Genomic DNA, 24,000 nt, shown 5'->3' with positions numbered 1-24,000 from the left:
TGCCCACATCCTGGAGCACGTTAGCAGCACATCAGACGTATGCTAATGAGCATGTGATGCCCGTATAAATAAATAATGGATTGATTGTTGATTTCACGCTTCAGCGGAGTCGTTCGTGATTTTCTTATTATCGCTCCGATTAACTTTTTAAGCTGCCGCAGAGATCTTACGGGGCGGATGGAAACACAGTTAGGTCAGTCAGTGCTTCTTAGGTCGGGATTTCAGCTTCATTGCTTTACCACAGCGATCTGTAGTTTTCCACTGTGTGTGTGTGTGTGTGTGTGTCTGTGTGTCTGTGTGTGTCTGTGTCTGTATCTGTGTGTGCGCGCGTGTGCATGTGCGTGTGTGTGTGAATGATGAATTCTAACTGGGTGTGGTGAACATCAGATGAGATTTTCCTCTGCTCCCTGCACTCACTCACTCACTCTCCCTCACACACACACACACACACACACACACACACACGCACACACACACACATGCAGACACACACACAGTGAGTGCCAGGGCTGGTCTAGGCGTGGGCCCTTGCAGACATAAATTGCTTTATTTTAATAGTTGTATGGTAGAGAAAGAGGGAAAGAAAAAAATGTTCGAATGCTCGAAAGGCCATAGAGAGAAAATTGGATTGAACAAAGAAAGCAGCCCTCTTTCGCTCGTTTCTCTCCTCTTTTTCTGTGTTTATGTGTGTGTTTTATTTTCTCTTTTCTTCTTAATCCACCAGATTACATTACAGGCTTGTTAAAATATGGTCCTTTTCAATATGTTTATGTGTATCTGCATGTGTTTGTTTATGTTCATCTATCTGTTTTCAACTGAATTCCCTTTCTTTAGAAGTGTGTGTGTGTGTGTGTGTGTGTGTGGACTCGCTCATGCTTTAACTGTTTGCTATCAGTAAATAACAACGAGCATTTATCTCGCACACTAACACAGAGTTAGTCACGGGGTCGCACGCATGCTGTATCGCTCGCACACACACGCATCATCAAACGCGCATTACTCACACACACAAACACACATTCAGTGTCTCTCCCCCCTCATATTGCATTGATCTAAAAGCGATCAGTTTTTGGCGTCTATCAGGCGTCTGTTCACTGTGTTTATTACCAAACACACACACACGCACGCACGCACGCACGCATACAAACACAGTGTATGGGTCAATGGGTTGACTGTGTTTACGACCGAATATGAACTGAACGACCACAAATAAACACATGCTCGGGAAACACACACACACACACACACACACACACACACACACACAGTATCTCTGTCTCTCTGTCATGACTGTTGTGAACAGAACGACCACAATTGTTCTCTTTTCAAACAAAAGAAACATTATGGTTTAACATAAAACACATGGTTGGTTATTTGATGGCTTTGTATAGTGATTATAAGGGAGGGAGGGGGAGGGATGGTGGGAGAAGGGGAACGACAGAGGGAGAGAGAGGGCAGGAACAGAGAGAGAAAATTTTTAATGATGGAATTGCTCAAATTATTTGTGAAAGAGGGCATCAGAGAATCAGAAATGGCTGAAATTCAAGCAAAATGAGAATTTTTTTACGTTTGATGGAGGTTTGTTTTACACTAATTGTAAATGAGCGTGGTGGCAGAAGGGGTAGGGGGAGAGAAAGAGGAGGTGAGAGGGGGGTAAAAGCAAAGTGGAGAACAGAAGGTGACACAGACAGAGCAGGAGCAGAAAATGAATGAAAGGCGTGCGGAAAGAGATGCGAGAAAGAAAGAGAAATCCAGAGGGCTGGAGGGGATGAATCGCTGTCTGCCGCCTCCCTCATCCATCTTTCTGATATGGGCTGTGTGGTTTGATGTGGTTGTCTGTTGGCCATTCTCCCCGTCTCTCTCTCTCTCTCTCTCTCTCCTCTCTCTGTCTCCCCCACTTCTCACTGCGCCTCACCCTCCCTCCGCCGCCCCTCCCCTCCCCTCCCCTCCCTCGCCCTCCCGGCCTCTCTGATATGGTTTGAGTTTTGATGTGGTCGTGCGTTGAAGATTCTCACGGATGGTTTCTGTAACGATAAAAAGATTCACTCCCTGGTTTTTAAGGGAGGAAAAAAAAAAAAAAAAAATGCACGTAAGGATGCGACGAACATCCCGACACGCACGCACACACCCCTGACAAACCTCTCCCAGCTGAGATGTTTCTGATTTGTCGGGGCTGTTTTTCTTTGACGAGGTTTGCGGTTGTGGATCCTCGCAGTGTTCGGCCTTAAAAGAAGTTTGTAAATTGAATCAAAGCAGCTCTGTACACATGCATCATTGTCAGAGAATTCTGTTTGTGTGTGCGCATGCAACCCACAGTATGTTATAAGAGTCCTGCACACACCTTGTCTCTCGAAGAGTCTTGATTTTAAAGGATTATGAAAAACACTCATGTGGACTGTGGCCTGTTTATGTGTTTAAAACCTTCCATGTCAACGTATCACTCGAGCAATGACACAAAAACTTTTCCTGTCTCTGTCTCTTTTCATCTTATCAGCGATGGTGAGGAAGAAGAATCCCCCTATCCGGAGTGTGGGAGGTGAGGAGGAGGAGGAAGAAGAGGGGAGGAGGCCAGCAGGAGAAGAGGAAGAGGAGGGAGAGGAGGAGGGGAGAGTGGGAGCAGAGGCCGAGCGAATCAACCGGCCCTCTGAACCGGAATCCTCCGACCGGATCAGAGGAGATGAGGAGCAGGAAGAGGAGGAGGGAGAAAGCGAGTGCGTATCCTCGTCTGTCTCTCCCTCATCGGTCGGCGATCGCTACAGCAACGAGGAGAGAGGGGGGAGAAGAGGAGGAGGAGGGAGGGCCAAGCAAGGAGGAGCGGCGTTGACTGACAGACCCGAGAGCCAGTCGGAGGCTGAGGATGGGGAGAAGGGGATAGAGGAAGGAGAGAGGAGCGAACGAGACAGGGGGGAGGCAGATCATCTCTCTGCTCCTCTCCTCTCCGCTGCCCACCTCCTCCAAAGACAGGAAGGAGGGGAGGAGTCGACGACTGACACCCCTCCCCTCTCCTCCAGCCCCTCTCCCAAACTCCAGGACTTCAAGTGCAACGTGTGCGGTTACGGTTACTATGGCAACGACCCCGCCGACCTGGTGAAGCACTTTAGGAAGTATCACCTGGGCCTGCACAACCGCACGCGGCAGGACGCCGCCCTGGACACACACATCCTGGCCCTCCACAACATGGCTCCCCAACACACACCTCCAGGTAACTCCAGCTCCGCTCAATGTGTCGAGCGCGTGTCGATGCTTAGCGAGCTAAAGAAATGGAAAATAACAGGAATCTGTGCACAAGATGATGATGAGAAGGATTAGTACGTGTAAATAAATCTGAACCATAACAGTCCTACAACTCCGAGTCCGAAATAAAGGTGGGACGCTGTTTGAAACATAAATAAAACAGAACGTGCTAATTTGCTAATGCTTTTTGACATATGCTCAATTGAAAACAGCACAAAGACAATATAATATGTGTTTTACCTCATCATTTGTACACTTACTCTGAATTTGATGGCAGCAGCACGTTTCAACAGGGGCAACTAAAGGCTGGGAAAGTAGTGGAATGCTCCAGAAAACACCTGTTTGGAACATTCCACAGGTAAACAGGTTGATCTGTAACAGGTGACAGAACCCAAGGGAAAGCTGTGTGTGTCTCAGAAACCCTAAAATACACGAGCACACAAACTCAGATCTTTTATGAAGCTCTATTTCATGACAATTTGAAGGCAGATTTTTGATTTTGTATTTATCGTAAAGCCTGTTTTTCCAGTATTCTCGCTGCGCACCAGCTTCTTGGAGCAACAACTTGTTGATTGTTGACCTAAAAGTTTTCCTTCTTCCCAGAAGTCAGACATGTCCTTGGATGTTTGTGCCTCTGGCAGCCTGAACCCTGTTTGTTTATCTGCTTCTACGAGTCTGACCCTTCCTTGTATTTCTGCTCCCAGACATACAGGCAGGGCAGGGGCAGAGGAACCAAGCCAAAGAGTTGGGGAAGACGAGACCAGATGTGCACAATCAGCAGCACAGGACAGTTATGATGAATGGCACATATGATGTACAGGTAAGCACTGGCCGCAGTCCTGAATGCAAATTCAAAGATTTAATATTCATGATGATGCGTAACGAATTTTGTTCACGTCTAATAAATGCATCAGTGCCTTTAATCACACATACTGCAAGAGAGTCACGCTCTCAGATTTGGTGAGCTTTAATCCCGTCAGCATCACGCTTACAGTAGCTGCAAACGGCGTCCGAGTTCAGTGCCTGTGTCGAACTCTTGATTCAAAAAATAGAATATAAACCCCAAATCCTGCAGCACCCCCCAAAGAATACCTTGGAAACACAGACTGGAGCCTCTTCAGATATAGCAAACACATGTTGACTAGATTACCAATGATGTCTTCATGATGTTGATGGAAATGTTGGCAATCATGAAGCACTTGAGCAGTTTTTTTTTGCACTTGTTTGACTGATCTTTGCTTACTTTTTTTTTTTTTTAGCAATCTCAGTGCCCTGCCTCCCAAGTTCCCCCGTACTTTTTTTTTTTAATCTGGTAATTTCTTGAAGTTTAAGAGGTCATGCATTTTACCGTTGTTCTACTTTTAGCTCGAGCGTTGAAACTTGAAAATGTTTCAGAAAGTGCATTAGGGATCTACAGATGTAGATGCGGTGCAGTGCTGATGCATCTGCTTTCGCATTTGCGTCACATCTTTGCATCTGCTTGTCGTTAACAAAAATAAGGGCATGCACTTCTGTGAAAATTCTGAAAATTGACCTTTCTCTCTGGAGCGTTGTTTTCATTAATTTAAAATCTAAACTTAGGGAGAAATTTAATAAAATCATCTTCATATTTTTCTTATTTGGGGACTTTGTCAAAATATAACTAATGCAACAGTAACATCAACTGGATTGAAGTAATATTTCCAACCTTTTATGAATAAAGCGAGCAGCTCAGATCACTTTGTAGATTTGTTTTTATAAATAATAACTTGCATAACAAGGCGTAGGTTGCAGTATTTGCATTGCAACATCAAGCAACCTGACAGCATATCAGAGGAGTTTTAAGCAATCAATCAGTTAGAAGCTATGATTCAAAACAGGTGGCGCATTGATTCAATTAACAATTCAATATAAGCATTACTCATAAATCTGTAAATCTAGGCTCATAACTGAACTAATTTATTAGGTTGCACAATCTGCAACCGATTTGTGACATAGGGTGTGTGTGATTTTGACAGTGAGCCATTGTGTTGCAAGTTATAAAACTTTATAGACTGACAGATGGAGAGACACAGAAAGCAAGACAAATAGGGCACCTGGTGGACAGGCTGCACATGTGTGTGCATGCATGCTCAAGCACGCACACACAGATTCGCAGGTACACGGAATGCTTTACAAATCACTTACAGGCGATGCATATGCACACACATATGCATACACTTGCACAGCATGCATCATAGTCACTGTGTTTTAAATGATGGGGAATTAATGGATATCCTGGCTAATCGCTCATATTCATCGCTCAATTTGTGACCATTTTAAAAAGGGCCGGTGTCTGGTGGGAGCTGCTCTGCTGAGAAGTTGCACTATAAGAACAGGAGTGCTGCAAACTTTCATGTGCAATTCCTCCTTCAAGATAAATGTTGTCCCTGCGCTTAAAGATGATTTAATTTTACCTTGTAATTACACATCATCAGAGCACATTAAAAAGCCAGATGTAATTTGCATCTGCAGTCTGGACATCCGCAGATCAGCCAATCAGCTTGAGGATGAAACATGTCTTCGGTGATGTAGTTTTATTTTTCTGATTATTGCACTTTAAATCAAGGGGGACTAATCAGCGAAATCAACGGCTGTAAACCGGTCAGAATGACCTGGAAAGTCTCGGCTTAGCAATGTACATAGTTCACTGTCCCTGTTATCGTCAGGCACGTGGTTTGAATTCACACGTCTGCTTCTGTATGTCTGCTGTGAAACTGCCATTCTTCACCATGCACATATTTATTGCCTCTTGTAAACTTATGTAAGTCTGCAATTTTTAAAGGACTACTTATGCTGTAGTTGTGATCGTTAAAACTCGCATTCAGAAGCATGTGTCTTTTTTTTAATACATATATTCGAATATATACAGTGTATATATAACAGCTGAATGGACGTGCTAAAATAGTGCGAACCGTAAGCGTCAGGCAGACAGACCTCTATCAGGTCACCTTTTGTAAATTAGATGGTCATTAGTGACAAATTTAGTGGAAGACGTCGAAATGCCATTGAGTTGCTCTGATGCAGCAGCAAAATTAATCCCAAATCAGAAACCGTCGAGTCACTGAAAGAGTTTTTGACCTCATCAGACTTGATATTTCAAGTTTTACTGCAATATGTTCTGTCCATATCTTGCAGCCTAATTATCTAGCCATTTATTCCTTATTAATTCATGGTTTTTAGTAGTTTGAGAGGCTGTCATGCTTCTGAAAAGTCACATTTTTCAACAGCGGATATGTCAATCAGTTGCCAGTAAATACAGAGGAAGTGTGCAAATTAATTTCAAGTTTTCATACTTCACACCCAAAGTATTTTCAATACTTGTCCGAAGTTGTAGGGATCAAACAAAGTATGATCTAATAAAATAAGCTCTTATATTGTCTTTAATTGTCGTTTTCAGCATTGGGACTTTTCCAGGTTTGGTAACAATTGGGTCAGGGATCAGGATTTGAATGTGCATAAACAGTAGGGTTTTGTCTGAAAGCTTTAAACAAGATGATCTAATAAATGTGGGTGTGTGTTTGTGTATGTGGGTGCATACGTGTGTGTGTGTGTGTGTGTGTGTGTGTCGGAGGGGGGGTAATAGTCAAGGAGTTTCATTTCACTTTAACCAGGAGTCTGTAATGGCTGTAAGTCACGTAATGGGCACAGAAACACACATACACACAGTAGTCAAGCACAGCACACACACACACACACACACACACACACACACACACACACACACACACACACCGAGTCAGAAATAGAAAATCCAGTGGGCTTAAGTCGTCATTATGAAGAAAAAGTGAAAGTATATAAAAAAAAAAGGCGAATGAAAGGGGTCTCTATTCTCTCCATCCCTCACTCGCTTTTTCTCTCTCCCGCCCACGTTTGGAAAATTCCATGTTGTCATTTGCTAAGACGAGATGCCCTGTCAACCAATGAGAGCTCAGGAAAAAAAGACTCGTGGAGGAGAGGGATAGGGGAAAGACGGACAGAGCGGGAGAGATGGAGGAGGAAAGGGGAGAAGGGAGTGGAAGAGACAGACAGAGAGAAAGGCATTGAAACCAGTAGTTATAATCGGCTGTTAGGCGGCGTAATGAAACAGCTGTCAGACACATTTAACTTTCTTTTTCTTTCTGCGTTCTCCAGTTGTCTCTCTCATCATCTGTCCTCGTCTCTCTCGTCCACCTCCTGCCTTTTTCTTTGCTCACTTTCTTCCTCTGATTCCCTTTTTTCTCGCACTTCTCAATTTGCTTTTCATCCATCTCTCACCTCTTTCTTCTTCTCCTCCTCTCTGTTCCTCGACTTACGCATTTTCCTCTCAACTTGTTCCACTTGTCCTCTGTTCTCTCTCTCCCCCCTCTCCCCCCCCCCCCCCGAGCCTTTCTGTCCATTCTACTTGCTAAAATGACTTGATGTTTGGCTCTTCTCTAATTGCCTGGGCAGGGTCTGCAGGACGTGGGGATTGGATGATTGCTGTCGTGAGATCACAAACAGTAATAGATCTCATTTAGCCTCCTGAATTTATTCTCTTCAGTGGAGCTGAAATGTACCATCTCACATTTTAAATTGCTTTTCTTGCTCATTTTGCAGCACGTATAAATGTTTCGTCCCACCACGATTCGTTAGTTTGCCCTCTTTCTGCCATTTTTATGTTTCTGTGTTCAGGCAATAGCTGTTTTTGAATATGAATTCCTCTTCATTGTCTTCTCCACGAAGAGGGACAGAGAGAGGTTTAATGAGGTTTAAAGGAAAACATGAATGAATGAATGAATGAATGAATACAAGATTAATTGTCAATTCAAAATGCAACAAAGTCAATGCAGTAATTATGGCTGAAATCAAAATTCACTGACATCTGCACTGTCAAAATCGAGCTAAATGCTATCTGAGAAACATGAAACCATACACCTTTGCACACTTAAAATGCATCTTACCAACTGCGTTTTGCTCTTGCCAAACCTCCATTACAAGACTGCCAAAAGTCGGCATCAGACCACAGATCCGTAAAGAGACAAATCCGTATTGTGCAGTAGTGAGTCTAATGTCACTGTAAAACTTGCCAGGTTTCCTGCGCACCAGTATATGCAGCCGCGCAGTATAATCACCTCCAGTCGAGGGGCTAACCTAATAAAAAACAGACGAGTGTCAGGTTGCTCGCTCAGTAATGCAAAATCTTGGCCTCGTGCAGTGGATACTACAGTCGAGCCTGACGGATATGTTATTGGTCAGTTTCTGTAGCCTTTTAATTGTCTACAGTTACATACGGAAAATAAGGGATTACGTTTGTTGTGAGCTTCGTGCTGAGAGCAGATGAGACGTAACTTTCCATGTTTGCAGCAGCGCAGCAGTGGCGATGGTGAGTGTATTACTTCTTAATTTCAAGGACGAGGTACACGAGGCGCGGTACACCCAAATATGCACATCACACATATGATCCAAGCTAAAGTCACATAACTATTGTGGAGTGACTAATAACTGTTGGTCGGTCCATCTTTTGGGTGTGATAAATTATTGGTTGGAGGTGGGATTCAGTAGCATTCAGCGTCGAATATGAAATGTTGGGGAAATGTATCGTAAAGGATTCTCCTCCTGAATATGACTTTTAGGATTGTTATAGGGCATAGTAGCCTCTTGTTGGTCGTGTTGAACTTCAAATCCACCTGCGCTCATCAAGCGTTGTTGCAGAGTCACGTTTCTTTCGCTTTATAAATGATCTCTGGCCGAGCATATGCACCAGATTGCAGAGAACAAATTAACCAGAAAAATGGATCCAGCTGTTGGCTACCTTTGGTAGCACTAAGCAAGGACCAGTATAGCTGCAAGTATCATATCTATGACTGTATGATTTTTAATCTTGACCTAACAAAGTCTTTTTTGTCTATTCCTCTCTTTTCTGCTTGCCAACAGGTGACGCTGGGTGGCACGCTAATTGGGATTGGTCGTAAGACCTCTGATTGTCAGGGGAACACGAAGTACTTTCGCTGCAAATTCTGCAACTTCACGTACATGGGCAGCAATTCTCTAGAACTTGAACAACACTTCCTGTCCTCGCATCCAAATAAAGTCAAAACTCCTCCAACCACGCCCCTGCTGGCGACCAATAACCTGTCATCGCACGACAACCAGACGAAGGAACGGAGTCAGATCCTGGACGGGGCGGAGCGAGTCGCCGTGAGAGCGGAAGATGATTCCTTGGTCGGGTACTCCATCCCAGTCAGGGCCTGTTCAGATACATCAAGCTGGACGGGGGAGCCGGGTCGAGGTGCCCTGCAGGCGTATTACTGGTGTAAGTTCTGTAGCTGGAGCTGCGAGTGGTCAGGGGGCTCGGCGAAGCTTTTAGAGCACTATGAACAAAGACACAGAATGAGCTCGGGAGGCACCATGAGCCCCAACAACTCCAATCCTGGGGGCATGGACCGAGAGAGGGAGAGAGGAGGGAGAAGAGAAGGAGGAGAAAGAGACCACATGGCATCCAAAAGCCGCAAAGATCTATCATCCAACCCGTCCAGCACCAGCCAAGGTAATTAAATGGGAGAAAGTATGGTGAAATGTGGCGGTGAATTGCTTTGAGTGTTTGGAAGGTAGCTACTTTAATGGGCCACAAGATTAATGATCAAGTGTAACAAAATTAAATAGCAGTCTAATGATTTTTACTTCTTCTGGTTCTATAATACTGCTCGCCTTCGCTGCTCCTACAGACTCTGCAGGCCTCTACTTATTTGCTGTAACAACTACCACAAAACTGCCTGACCCCTTCTTTTTTATTGTTTCTCGTGCTCTTTCTACTTGACCCTCCCTGTTTGTTTTCTAACATGTTTTTTCGACTCCAAGACCCAAACTCTTTTATTCAACAGGTCTGCGCTGTGTTTTCTGCTTCCTAGGAGACCCAAACAGCAGCGATTCAGAAGCGGTCGTGACCAGTTATAACTGTCAGCTGTGTGATTTCCGCTACTCGATGGCCCACAGTGCAGATGTGATCGTAGTAGCGCCGTTACTACTGCACTACCAGCACAACCACTCCATCCACCGGTGCTGCATTCAGCACTGCATGTACTGTCCGCAGGGGCTCTGTCAGCCGCACAAACACTTGGGGGAGGTGAGATTAACGAATCATTGAAATGTTTATTTGCTTGTTGTTTTGGTGTTTTCGTAGCAATTATAAGGGGGGGGGGGGGGGGGGGAGCTCTGTTTTGTAAGCGCAAGAAAATAAAATGTAATATATGAACAAGTGTAAAGCTAATTGTTTCAATTTCCAGCCTAGTTAAAATTCCCTTGCTTGCCCCAATCCACCCACACACGCTCCCCACCCTCCTCTGTGCCAGCTGCCAAACAGTGCCGTTGCAGCTGTGTAAAATGCAAAAAGGATGGTTAACAGCCAAAATTGGGGGTGGCATCATTCAGTTAATGATGCACCATGCACGCTGGTCCCTGTTGATATCACCCGCATAGACAAACACATCACAACACCAAAGAGAGGGGAACAGCAGAAGTCTACATTCACCCTATATGCGCAGGTTTGTCAGTAACAAATCAAGCGTGCAAAATAACCACGCTGCTCTTCTCCAACGCCTGCCTGTGTTTTCTCAATAGGTGTCTCATCCCTTTGCTTGTCGGAAGCCCACCTGCCCTAAATGCTGTTCCAAGTTTCCTCAGTCCGCCAAACAGCAGGACACCGTGGGCTCGAAACCGGCTACCGCCACCTCACCCAGCATGACCCCTCCTAATCCTAGAGGTGACCCCGGTGTGACTTTTCACCCCTCTAATCCTGCCCATCCTGTCGTCACACAAGGTATCCAAAGGCAAACTTCACCCAGCATATTTAGTCAAAATGTTTTAAACTAGGTAGATGTATCACTTTGTTCCCTGCTCCTGATTGGTCCTGTTTTTCCCTCCCAGGCGTCACCCACTTGTGTGACCAGTGCGCGTTTGCCACCACCGACATCGATGTGTTGCTCCAACACTACGAAAGCTGCCACACCCTGATCAACCTAAAGGGGGCACCGCCACATGTCAAGGCTGAGGATGAGGCTGGGGGAGACAAGGAAGGGGGGAGAGCAGCAGCAGGAGGAGCAGGAGAAAGGGAGTACTCTTGTACAAAGTGTCACTTCATCACAGAAGTGGAGGAAGAGATTTTTAGACACTACAGGTAAGAGAGAGTAAAGGTTTTTTTTTTTTTTACATGGTGGATTCATTCCAAAAAGCTTTAAGATGCACAGGAAGTCTGTATTTTAGTCAACACAATCATCTTTTTTTAAGAAAAGTTGAATGTTATCCAAAGAGTCGGTATTCCAGTTACAGTCTATGACGAAATGTTCCAGTAACTGGATGACGGTGAGTATTAAAAAAAAATAAATTCCATTCTCAAGTCTGGAAGATGATCGTGTTTTGCTCGCGCCAGCATTCAAACCCGTTTAATTCTCTTATTTACTCCCAATTAGCCAGGAAATGTTGACTGAGCACACTCCATGTCAGCAGCAATCCATTAAAAAAAAAAAAAAAAAACGTACACTGAATACACTCATAGACACTGTGTAGACATTCACACCTGGAAGCCACTCAGACTCCACTGATTTGTATCAACACTTAGATAAATGAATGACTTTCTTGTAAGACCAACGTGTTTTAGCTAATAGTCTTCTTTTGGCTTCTAATATGTTCTGTAATGACCCACAAGCAGAAATGCATTGATCTCACAGTGAAGTTGCTCTTTGTAGTACTTACGGTTCTTTAAATGTTGCTGGAGCTCAGATGCTTTAAGGCTATTTCCTCTTTCCACGCGCCGTGGAAGCAGGCGAAGTTGTGCCAGAAGTCCCAGCTGTGGGATGGCTTTCGCTGACATCCACTTACTGTATGTCCACATTGATATTAGCTCAGGTTCTGTTTGCTGTTTATGGCCTCTGGAGCTCTACTGACAGTCTGAAAGTGATCGGGAGATCAAAGTGTGCCTTTCAGTTCCTCCCACACTACAAGCGTCGGGTCCCCTGACCTGCAGAGCTATCAAGGACTTAATCTAATCTTGGCATTAACTCTGAGACATGAAACTGTGAGAAACTGGTTTTGTTGACAGCCTTTAGAAAGTGACCTTTCCATCGCTGCTTCTTTAAGCCATCGCTGTCCTTTGGAAGTACTCTGGTTAAATATGCTGCTGTATGTTGCCATATTTTGAATCTACTACAAGTGCAAGGTCTATGAAAGAGTACTGCCCCGATAATAACTTTGCCAGACTTTTTTTTTCATTCATTTTATTTTATTTTTTTTTTTTACAGTGCAGCTTGCTCACCTACAGTTCAGTCTGAGATTGAAGTGTGTTATACCAGTCGCACTAATGTACCACCGGCGTGGTCTACTAACTCTGCACCCTCAGATTTTTTTCATGTTCAGATTTGTAGTTTTCAGACGCAGTTTGATTTTTGTGCTGCTCCCTTTGGAGCCACAAATGGCTTTCTAACTTTTTCACATATGCAGTGGTTCTCCCCGAGACATGTGAACAGACTTTGATGTGCAAAAATAAGTGGAGTACCCCCTTAATTCTAACCACCACTAGTACTTTTACTGACTATCCTTCCTGAGGCTGCTCTCCCCAAAGAGAATCAGCCTGTAAATATACAACCAAAGATTTGCAGAGTTTGTGTTAAGTTCAGATTTTTCCAGCTTTTTTGTTTCCAAATGAGTAAAATCTTAGTAAATTCTTGCACATACAAGCGTCTGCGTACACCTGCTAAAGAGGCCATAAGCTCGGTTTCACAGACCTCTAACAGCCTGGATAGGTCAGAGTAGACTCCGCAGCCAATTTGTTGCCTACGCAAACACACACGGAAACACACACATGTTCGCTGGGTTTTCAGCGCCAGCAAATGACAGAGAAAGCTAGAGTCAGTTAGGGTGGGAAAGAGAGAGAGGGGTGGTGTGGGAAAGTTGTGGTTGAAGACAGAGAGACCGAGAGAGACACACAGAACTGAAGACAGCTGTGTGGAATCTTTCTGGCTATCTAAGTATTGATCAAGGTTGCTGATCTGGATTGCTTTTTCATATATGCTCACAAACAAAGTCACATACACGAGTTACTTTTTCTTGTTTTCTTGCACACACACACATGAAATTACACTCAGACAGAGCCATCTTATCAAGATTTCTGCTGCAAATCAATGAAAGATTAAAAAGTTTGATTCAGGGTGAGAGCAGAGAGGAGAGATGAAGGGATGGAGTGACAGAGAGGAAGGGAAGAATAGGGCAAAAAAGAAAGAGAAGAAACTGTAGGAATGACAAAGAAGCAGGGGGAGAAACTGAGAGAAAGGCAGAGAGGAAAGTGGGGAGAGAGGGTGACAAAGCCAGAGAGAGCGAGAAAGAGAGTGCCGAGGGGATTTAACAGTCCACTCACGTCCTTAACAAAATCTAAGCTCTGAATCTCGCAGCTCAAATCAAATAAAACTGAAATAAAGCCAGAAAGTTTCACACCACCACTAAAATCAAGCGAACCTAAAAGGATACCAAGGCCAAGCTTTAGAAAACAAAATTCAGGATTTAATTATAGGGTGCTCAGAACAAAGGGCCGTGGTGCTGGGGAGGGGGGGGCCGAGGAGGGGGAATTACCAGCTGAAACAAACCAATCAATCTCCCTCATAACTTTTGCACCTAAACACCCTCGCTGAGGTTCTGACATTTGCAATGCGCAGACACACACCAGCGAGAACGACTGACATCCAGAGTGCCTCCTGTTGTGACAGCTGAGAATTATGTTGGATTTTTTTAACCACTTATGTGAAACTTTCAGGGCTTCAACATGCAAAATGTGTGTTTTCATGCACAAATCAAACATTTCATTCCACGTACTTAACATATAACACATAAAATCTTATCCTTGTATGTTAAAACGTTGCCACACTGTGACTGTGATGACTGAAGTTTGTTGAGTATGCACAGTGTGTGTGTGTGTTTGTGTGTGCGCAGACTTGTTACGTGCAGGTGTGTGTTGACCTCAGAGCATGTGGGGGTCGTGACCCTGAGCACGGACTTGTTATTAGCGACTTTTGGGTGAGACCCTCCAACTAGATTGCACAAAGGTGTGTGAGGTGGAGGCTCTTTGCTCGCTTATCAAATGCTTTTAGATTGACTTTCTTGAGAGCAGTCGCAGAGGAAACAGCCTCTCCTTCACATGGGATTAGAAAATCAAATGTGAAGCTGGAGTTGCTTCCATAGACATTGGTGCAAAAACAGTCTTGAGGCAGATTTTGGTTCCAGTAACAGGCATTAGCTTCAGCTGTATAAATTGTTGAGTTCATGTGTTGTTGTCAAAGACATCACGGAGGACTTTTGCTTTGCTCTGGATGTTTACCTTGTACAACATTTTCATGTAGAGGATATAACAGACATTTTTTTTTGACCATTCTTCTCAATTTAATCAATTTATTTTCTCAGAAAGCCTTTTAAAATTCTTCCTCCACATTTCTCCATGTCGCTTTACAAAAGAAGTGCCTCCAAGGGCAAAATTACAGTTTCCTGACAAACTCATACTTTTGTGATGCCAGCTTTTCTGGCTCTTGTCAAACAAACGGCTTACTGGGGAAAAAAAAAAAAAAAAAAAAAAATCTGACACATACATTTTCAGTTTATCAAGAATCCAAGAAACATGTAAGGACAGCTTGCATTCAGGCTGCTTTGATATTTTTTATGCTTCGCTATGAAAATAAGTGGGTTAATCAGCCTGTAAGTGCTCCAGTCCATGTGCACATGCATGCATGTGAGGCATGCACCGCACATGCATGCATGTGTGGTGATGACAAACAGAGAGGCCACTGTCTTTGTTCAGCATCTGGACACATTTAAGTCCACAAAGGACAAGGTGTACTTTACTCACACACACATTTTTGCAAATTTTCTACAAGTACCTGGATCATTTTGATGTGCCTGAGATGCTGTTTAAAGCCCCAGCTTGAGTCTGTCATTACCCCGGCCATTTACCTTCTTCATCAGTAAATAAACACGGGGGCAATAGATAAACAAAGACAGATAATATTTACAGAGAAAGAGAGATAGAGAACTAGCGTGGGGGACGGAGAAGAGACACACATCTGCTCTGTATTTATCTTTAAATGTATGTTTTATTTGTTTGAACCCACATGTCATGACCATTTCTGTCCCTGCCAATCATGCAAAAAAAAATAAAAAAAAAAGAGATATGACGAACAAACAAGTAGATTTTCTTAAAAGTTATACTCCTGGATGTTTGCTCCTTATATGTGCTGCTCATTGTTTTGTATTTAAACCTTAAAGTCTTCTGTTTTTCTGCATTATTGAACAGAATCAGATATTTTTTTGCGTATATTCCACTGTTATAAAACACTCCCACTGAAGTGCGTCAGCAATGAGAAGTTACTCATCAGAAAAACAGCAGCAGTGTCGCGCAAATTAAATTAAAATTTCTAAATAGTTAAGAATGACAGAACCGAGTTGTTATTCTGTAGTTTGTTTTCCAGAAGATTCATATTCATATATTCATGTATGTATACTTTGACAGCTGCTTGTTAATATTTTTCCATCGTAGCTAAATATAAAGCAGCTGCCCACAGCGGGCCCACCAACAGCCACCGCAAACAGGAGTCCAAGTTCTTGATATAGATGGTCGATTGATTTTGCTCGTTGGGCCGCACAAGAAGTGTTTCCTGAGCCAGGAAAATCCCCGATGTTGTGTATCGTATATATTGCCGGTCATTCGGGGCCTTGCCAGCAGGAAATGAAGGTGGTTTGTTGATGGGTGATTCATTTCATGTCATTCAGATTCATTTACATTCTTCACAGTTTTGTCTTAATTCATGGTGATGTAGTGGAACGCTGGGTCACTTTTTGGCCACTGGCTCGGTGAAACTCTACCCGAGCGGTTGGAGGAAAGCAGGCAGGGACAAATGCACTTTACATTAAGTTAGTTCAGGGAGTGGGTTTTGTGCAAAATGTGATCAATGAATTGTTTTGAACACATGTCATACACAGCTATTAGAAATGAGTCATTTTACATTTTAAATCAGTGGAATTCATGATGAATTTACTCTGGAAATCAAAACAAACCGGGTCCTTAGATCTTCATTTTTATGTTGGCTCTCATTAGTGTTACTCCTCTGACTCAAGTGTGACTCACTGTTTTTCAAGAGGGACCCTGTTTACAGTATGTATATGTTGAAGCATTCGAATTCACGTTTGTGACGTCGCTGCTCCTCTTCTCCCTCTCTGCAGGCGTGTCCACGCGTGTTGCCGCTGTCGACGCTGTGACTTCACGGCTCCTGATTCGTCGGCCCTCCTTGACCATTTTAACTCGGCCCACTGTCACGAATCCTCTCCCTCATTAAGCTCGTTGACGACGACCTCCTTACCCACCTCGCTGACGCCTTCGTTAACACTCTCGTCCAATGGCTGCTCGGCCCCTTCTACCTTAGCCATTAAAGAAGAAAGCAAAGGGGATCTTCGCCTCCTTTACTCCCTTGCGCCGCCTGAGGGGCGGTTGGCGGAGGGAGGTAGAGAAGAGGCAGGAGGGGTGGTAAAAAGTGAGGGAGGTGAGGAGAAAGAGAGAGAGCGGGAGAAAGGCTGGGTTCTTGGGGAGACAAGAGGACTGGGAGAAAGAGGAAGCGAGCAGGCCCACGGTTTACTCTGGGTGCCCAAGGAGCGAATGGGACCCGAAAGAGGAGTAGAAAGAGGAACGGGAGGTGGAAGCCCCTCTCTTTTCTCCTCCCCGCTCTCACTGTCATTCGTTTCAGCCAATCACGAGGCCTCGCAGCAGAAAAGAGGCGTGGCTTCACCAAGCATGGTTTACCTGGGAGACACCAAGTCGTTTTTGGGAGATACCAAGCCGTTTTTGGGAGATGCCAAGCTGTATGGAGGAGGGAGGTCAGGAGGAGGTGCCGCTGCAGGTGGAGGGGAGAAACAGATCCAGATGCCCCCTCAGCAATACACAGGAGGAGGTGGAGGGAGTGGAGGTGGAGGAGGAGGAGGACAGGAGACCAAAGGAGGAGCTGCGAAAGAGGAGTCCCAATCCCTTCTACGGGTAAGGTGGAGCATGTAAACACCTCCCTCCTCCTCTCATTCTTTATCTTCCTCTGTTTCACGTTCATCTCATTCTCTCATTTAGCCACATCCTCCTTCTTTGGCTCTCTCACGCCCTCATATTAGCTTGTAGCTCTGACACTCTGAATGAAGACGTTTGTAGTTGGCGCTCTAAAAGCAGATGCTACCTGCTGAGAGCATTAGCTGTCAAAGTGCTTCTATTAATATGCCTTCATCTTCTTTTCCTTTGAATCAGATGTGAGGATTAGACCTCATGCAGAGAGCAGCTACAATGAAATCTCTATCTCCTCCGTCATGTTTAGACTACTTATGCAGATTGCCTTTGGCTAAAAACATGTGAGTGCTTGTGTCTGCTCATATCTCTGTGAGCTTGTGTGTCCCTGTGTGTGTGTGTGTGTGTGTGTGTGTGTGTGTGTGTGTGTGTGTGTGTGTGTGTGTGTGTGTTCGTGTTCCATGACATAATTTCCTTTCCCATAAGTTGCATTCATCTTTTTCTAAAAATTACATTTTAACTCACAACACTGAGAAACTTGCCTGTTGCTACGGCAACGGAAGGCAAACTGACAGTTGCCACGGTTACCAGCTGTCAGTCAGTCCCCTCATCCTACTTTGTGGCCCACAATGCATTTCACTTCGCAGTGATGTCATGGACTGGCAGGAACAAACTGTGGTTTGCCTGCGCCGCAGAGCTTATTGGCTATGATCACATTAGATCAGAATAGACTGTGTGTGTGTGTGTGGTGTGTGTGTATGTGTGTATGTGTGTGTGTGTGTGGTGTGTGTGGTGTGTGTGTGTCGTGTCAGGGCACTGACATGGGTCTATGTAAGTGTTATTATTAAGTGTGAGAGCGGTGTACGTGGTGTGTGTACACACATATCAGTGTGTGAATTGAGTGTAAGGCTTCTTTGTACAAGTTGTGGGTTGGTCTATTGCGTGTGTGTGTGTGTGTGTGTGTGTGTGTGTGTGTGTGTGTGTGTGTGTGAGGTGTTGGCAGTAACTTGGCAGACAGGGCAGGGTGGGGCAGCAAGAGGTTTACTCATTATCATGGGTGGGGCAGTGTGTGTCTGTGAGAGAGAGAGAGAGAGAGAGAGAGAGAGAGCACATGGGTGAGAGAGAAGGAGAGAAAACTGAGATGAAGGGAGGAAGATAGGAGATAAGAGTGTACAGCAAAAAAAGTTAACCCTTTAACGTAACGTTTTCCTCTTTGTTTGCCTTGAGGAAGGAAATGCAACCAACCTTTAACTCCCTCTGAAATCTGTGATTTCTACCTCTCTGTTCGTGAATGAGTGAGCTTAGCGCCAGGTTAGCTGGTTCCACTGCTTCCAGTGGCTATGCTAGCTAAGCTAACAGTGTCCTGACTCCGCACAGACATGAGGCAGACATGGATCGTCTCATCTAACTCCCAGAAGGAAAGCAAAGGAGCATATTTCGGTTGATCTTTTCCTTCGATGTGGAGAAACCATCTTATTCCAAACGATCATATACATTCTGCACCAGCTGCTATCAAACCCTTCACTGAAGCTGTGTGATGTTTACCCTGAGGGAACTTGTCAGTCAGTGTTTTTAATGGCTCCACCATTCAATAAAATTACATTTCCTCCAATTTCAGGTGGAAATATCTGGTATCTCCGGGAACATCTGGGGTCTCGAGTTAAAATTTAGCTGCACATCATGAGTTTGTATTGACCCACCGATTGATCAATAAGGGTTGAAGCTCAAACATACATTCCATGTTTCACTGTATGTGAGACTTTAAGGTTATGTAAGAGAGAAAAAGAAAAGTAAGATAGTGTTGGAAGGTGAGGAGAAGAAAGAGGAGGAGACAAACAGTTTAACAATTTATTAAAGGAGAAACCGAGCGTGACTTATTGCTTTAATAGCTTCATAAGATATGGCCTTTGCTGCTATCTATCTCCCTCCTCTCACGGCACAATATTTATTCTCAGTTTCCATGGCATGCACTGACATGTCTAACACACACACACACACACACACACACACACACACACACACACACACAGCCTGAAGTTGACTCATCAGTGGGCAGGGTAAGGGAGGGGCACTAATGCAAAGGATCATCTGAAATAGCTTAGTACACACACACACACACACACACACACACACACACACACACACGCACACACGCACACACACTGTCACTTAAGGACACAGACGTTTAGGGCAAAGTCTGAATTATAAAAGGTGAAACCGCCCAAAATACAAATGGACTCTTTGTAAATGGCAAGTGAGAGAGAGGAAGGAGAGGATGTCGGGAGGGTTGAAGGAAGAAAAGCAATGATGGAAGGATGCAGGGAGGGGGGTCAGCAGGGAGGAAGCGAAGGATTAAAACGAGACAAACACTGAGACAAACAGCCAAAGTTTAAACACGTGTGTGTGTGTGTGTGTGTGTGTGTGTGTGTGTGTGTGTGTGTGTGTGTGTGTGTGTGTGTGTGTGTGCATGTGTGCGGTTCTGCGCCGGTGTGTGTTTTCCTCATCCTCACTTGTTCTCGCCTGCATCGATCCGTCCTCCCTCTCCTTTTCTTTTCATTCCTTTTCGTTCATTTCCCTTCTTTTCCTAAAAGGACAACTCACCTGATGCACAGGGATCGATACACACCTCACACACGCACACACACAAGGCGCCCACACAGGCATGCACACACACACACACACACACACACACACACACACACACACACACACACACACACACAGTCTGAGTCCATGGTATTGTGGCTTTGTAGACAGGAGAGAATATTTTCTTTTGAAAGGCCTGATCTCTAATTGCTGCACTGCATTGAGACATTGCCTCTCTATTGGCTTTGTTTTCATGGTGATTTATTACATTGAAGACATTTTCTGAGTCCGAAATCTTATTTTCTGATGTTTTGACTGACTGCACGAGGCAGGGATAGAACGCGTATGAGGTTTAGAGACGGAATTAAAGTAAAAGCCTGGTTGACGGTTTAGTTTATAAATGGAATGAGACAGACTTTGAGTAATGGTGGTTTTTCGAGTTAAGTAGGGCTGAGAAATATCCACCTCTGAGCCAAACATATGTGAACACATGTGAATATACCCAAACATATGCGAATCGACCCAAAATTTAGACCATCTAATACATTCCAGACTGCGTTTTCAAAGCGAATTCCACCTCAAGGACAGCAGAGAGGAGCAGATGAACGGACGCGAGCAGGGAGAGGAAGAAACTGTGGATGTGACCTTACATACACAATATGATTGTGTTCGTCTCATGCGGTCGTAGCGCAGCGCTGAAACGTGAACCTTCGGGGTTTTTAAAAGTCCCATGCGTGACTTTCAGTTCCATTCGAGTCAAGAGACAGAGGGAGAAAATAGAGAGACGAACTGAGGGAGATAAACGGGAATGTGTGCTTTCAGCAGATCAGAGAAGAGTTTCATTAAAGTTTCTCTCGTTTACATTTCTGCCCGACGGAGCTAATTATGTTTAAAAGACGCACACACACACACGCACACGCAGCTACATTTCCATAAAGCTCTCATTACTGTGCGTTCTGTTTCCCTTCTTCCCTGTTTCCTCGCGTAAATCCATTCGAGCCAGCGTGCACGTGCGTCCGTGTGGCTGCGTGCGCCCTCCGCTGCTGCGCGCACTTAATTATGTGCGATGTGTCTGCATTTGCATTCTGCCTGCGCGCGATTGTGTGAGAGCGTGCGTCTGTGTTTTGTAAGGAAATTAAAGCATGAATTGAACTTATTTTCCGTGCTGATAATTTAACATCACTTTATATCCGCTACAGGAAATTATGGAGCTTATGCCCAAGTCAGTGTATGTGTGTGTGTGTGTGTGTGTATGTGTGTGTTTTGAGAGAGAGAGACAGCAAAAGGGGGGGAAACTTAAGTGATTTAACTTATAAATTGTATTCCTGAACTGATCTGCTGTGTTATCTGAGCGTTATCTTTCTACTTCCTGGCCCTTTGCACTCTCATTATAAACTCATAAAACCTCTTCAGATCGCCCTCCATGTATGATTGTGTGTTTGTTTTAGTTTCGTCTGTTGCCCTTTGAAAACTGCTCTGAAGTGAAATATAGAAAAAAGGCGATTTGTTTCGAAGGCTGGCCAAGTTTGTTTGAGGTGAGTTAAGAAAGAAAAACCTAAAAAGACCTCACTGATCAGCTGATGCTATCACAGATGTGTCGCCGTTGCTCTATAAATCTTCTGATAAGTCACGAAAAACTGCAATACAAGAAGGGTAAAAAATATGTTTGAAGTAATTTAACACGTCAGAGACATTTTTCAGCTGTAAAATGTCCCGCACATTACATATCTCGGTGACACATAACCAAAATGAAGGGATCCGCATGAAAAATGTTTTCATATGCTATGTGTTGATATTAAAATGACCTTTTCACACCCCTCTCACAATGCAGACAGCGCACAGTGAGAGCTAACTCGGCATGATGGAGTCTTTTTGATCTTGGTTGCTTCGTCTCTTTATTTGCTGATGTGAAAGATTTGGCTTAGGCTGGCGACGCGGGCAACCGTCGATGTGCCAGTAAGCTGCCGACTCCTTCAGAGCCGCCTACTAACAACTATTGACGGCTGCAGCAGCCGTTAGACATCAGTACAGCAGTGTGAAAGGTACGTTTTCCGTGCTAAAGACTGTTAGCATCCGATATACAGGCACTTATGGAAAACCCTAGACGCTGAGGTGCAGTGTGTGTGCGTGTGTGTCGGAAAAAGGGAAGACGTACTGATATTCACTAAGCTGTTCTCCCACTCTCTCCCTCCACACGCACACACACACACACACACACACACACTCAGACAGAGTTGTCTGTTCTGGACCGTTCAGTTTGTTTGTGTAGCAGTCACATTTCCCATCAGTACGCAGACTCAAATAAACACAGCCATGCTGGAAAGGAAAAAAAAAAAAAAAAAAAAGTGCGTGCGTGTGTGTGGTAGCATGTGTGTGTGGGGTAATGTGCCTAGTGTATAAAATCCAGGCTGTGTTTAGTGTAACAGAAACATAATCAGACAACCTGTTTGCTGTAATTTTGACCTGTGTGTGTTTGTGTGTCTGTCTGTGGAAATAGTGGTGGACAAGTGTGTGTGTGTGTGTGTGTGTGTGTGTGTGTGTGTGTGTGTGTGAGAGAGAGTGTGTGTGTTACGTGCGTATCTGCTCGAAGGGAGTGTGTGTGTCACAGTTATGACCCGTGTGTGGCTTTACGCTGTGTGACAGTCCACAGCAGCCTCATTGTCTGCAAGGAATATTACATTTGGCTTGAAAAACAAATTACACCATTTTAACCACATTTAGACCCATTTTGGGTATTCCACACATGCCACGCTTACACACACATATCACAGCTGACAACATGCCTAGTGGGAAGGTGACAGCTTGGCGTTTTTGGATCATGCTAATCAAGAAGTAGCTTATTTGCTTGACTATATCTTGGCTCGTGCTTGGATGTTAATCCTCCTTTCAAGTGTGCTTTGAATTCTCTGATTGACTGATTCCGACTCGGGTTAGAAAAAACATCAAAAGTCAAATGTTCCCTCTCAACCTGCCTGGGAAACATGACTTTTTACCACATCACACCGCTTCTGAAAGTGTAAAGTCAGTCATCAGTCATAGAAAAGTACACTAAATTGACTTTAAAATCCAAGGATTTGGCAGTGTGGTTTTTCTTTGGGTTACTTTTTTGGCAGCAGGGAGGCGTAGTGATTAGTCAGATGTCCCTGAACTGAAAGCTCAGAGGCTCTACCCCCTCTGCCTGACGTATCTCCCCCCGCTGAAGTGTCCTTGAGCAAGACATTGAATCTCTTTTTGCTCCGCGGCTGCTGCTGGGTAGCCGACCCTGCAGTTGACCTTCCTGAGGAGGAGAGGCAGCAAGACGAGGAATTCTACCTTCTGGGATCCGTGAAGTATTAAAACACGCTTTCCTGTGATTGTCTAAACTTTACTGGCACTCGGTGAATTGTCCTATTTGTGACAAACTGCGCCAATCTGGTGCCAAAGTTGGAAAAACCATTAAAGGTATTCAGATGCACCGGCCTCCATGTTATGATTATACAAGAGTCTTGAGCTCACATGCGTTTGCACAAGAATCAGAACAAATCGACTTTTAATTTTTCCTGGACCGTGCAGTCGTTTATATATCATAATATCATGTAATACGATAGAATTAGTTTGACTTGAGCCTAACATGCCGTCTATTCAGATAGCTTCTCTCTCCAGTGAGTGTTTCATTGGTTCAGACACATGCCGCTCACACACACGGCCTTTTCATTGGTCCAGCTGGGAGCCCATGACGCAGATGTTCCACCCTCCCCGCCAGTGAACCAACCAGGTGTTTTTCATCATGTTGACATGGCAACGGTAAAACACAGTGGTTATTTTAGCTCCTAGCTGTAATTTAGACGTTTACATCAATTACTGTTACAATCAACTTACACACACACACACTACTGGAAGTGTGTGTGTGTGTGTGTGCATGTGTGTGTGTTCTTTTTGTATTTCTCGGTGTTTTTCTGCCGTGGCTTTCACATCCAGTGCATGTTTCTCTTTGTTGTCTATCTCTATCTCTCCCGCTTTTCTTTTTTTCTGTGTGTAAGGTGGGAGCAATTCTCCACAGGCTGTATATATGTGTGTGTGTGTTCGCGCACATGTGCATGCGCATATGCATATGCGTGTGTGTTCACACATGGAACCAATATTGAGGCCAGATG

The 24,000-nt window shown here is 44.3% G+C and overlaps 1 protein-coding gene across 5 annotated transcripts in view; it reads left to right on the top strand.

The window, feature by feature from the left end:
• Window positions 1–24,000, top strand: part of trps1 (trichorhinophalangeal syndrome I) — a 117,329-nt gene that overhangs the window by 48,741 nt on the left and 44,588 nt on the right. For all 5 annotated transcript variants that reach the window (XM_076754498.1, XM_076754503.1, XM_076754502.1 and 2 more), the window contains exons 3-9: window positions 2,495–3,202; window positions 3,939–4,054; window positions 9,148–9,760; window positions 10,122–10,336; window positions 10,831–11,029; window positions 11,137–11,386; window positions 16,465–17,269. In XM_076754498.1, coding sequence (XP_076610613.1) covers window positions 2,495–3,202; window positions 3,939–4,054; window positions 9,148–9,760; window positions 10,122–10,336; window positions 10,831–11,029; window positions 11,137–11,386; window positions 16,465–17,269 — 2,906 coding nt within the window. The remainder of the gene's footprint in view (window positions 1–2,494; window positions 3,203–3,938; window positions 4,055–9,147; window positions 9,761–10,121; window positions 10,337–10,830; window positions 11,030–11,136; window positions 11,387–16,464; window positions 17,270–24,000) is intronic.

This window comes from Chaetodon auriga, chromosome 17 (genome assembly GCF_051107435.1).
Source record: "Chaetodon auriga isolate fChaAug3 chromosome 17, fChaAug3.hap1, whole genome shotgun sequence".
Lineage (NCBI taxonomy): Eukaryota > Metazoa > Chordata > Actinopteri > Chaetodontiformes > Chaetodontidae > Chaetodon > Chaetodon auriga.
This window is presented reverse-complemented; position numbering and strand designations above follow the sequence as displayed.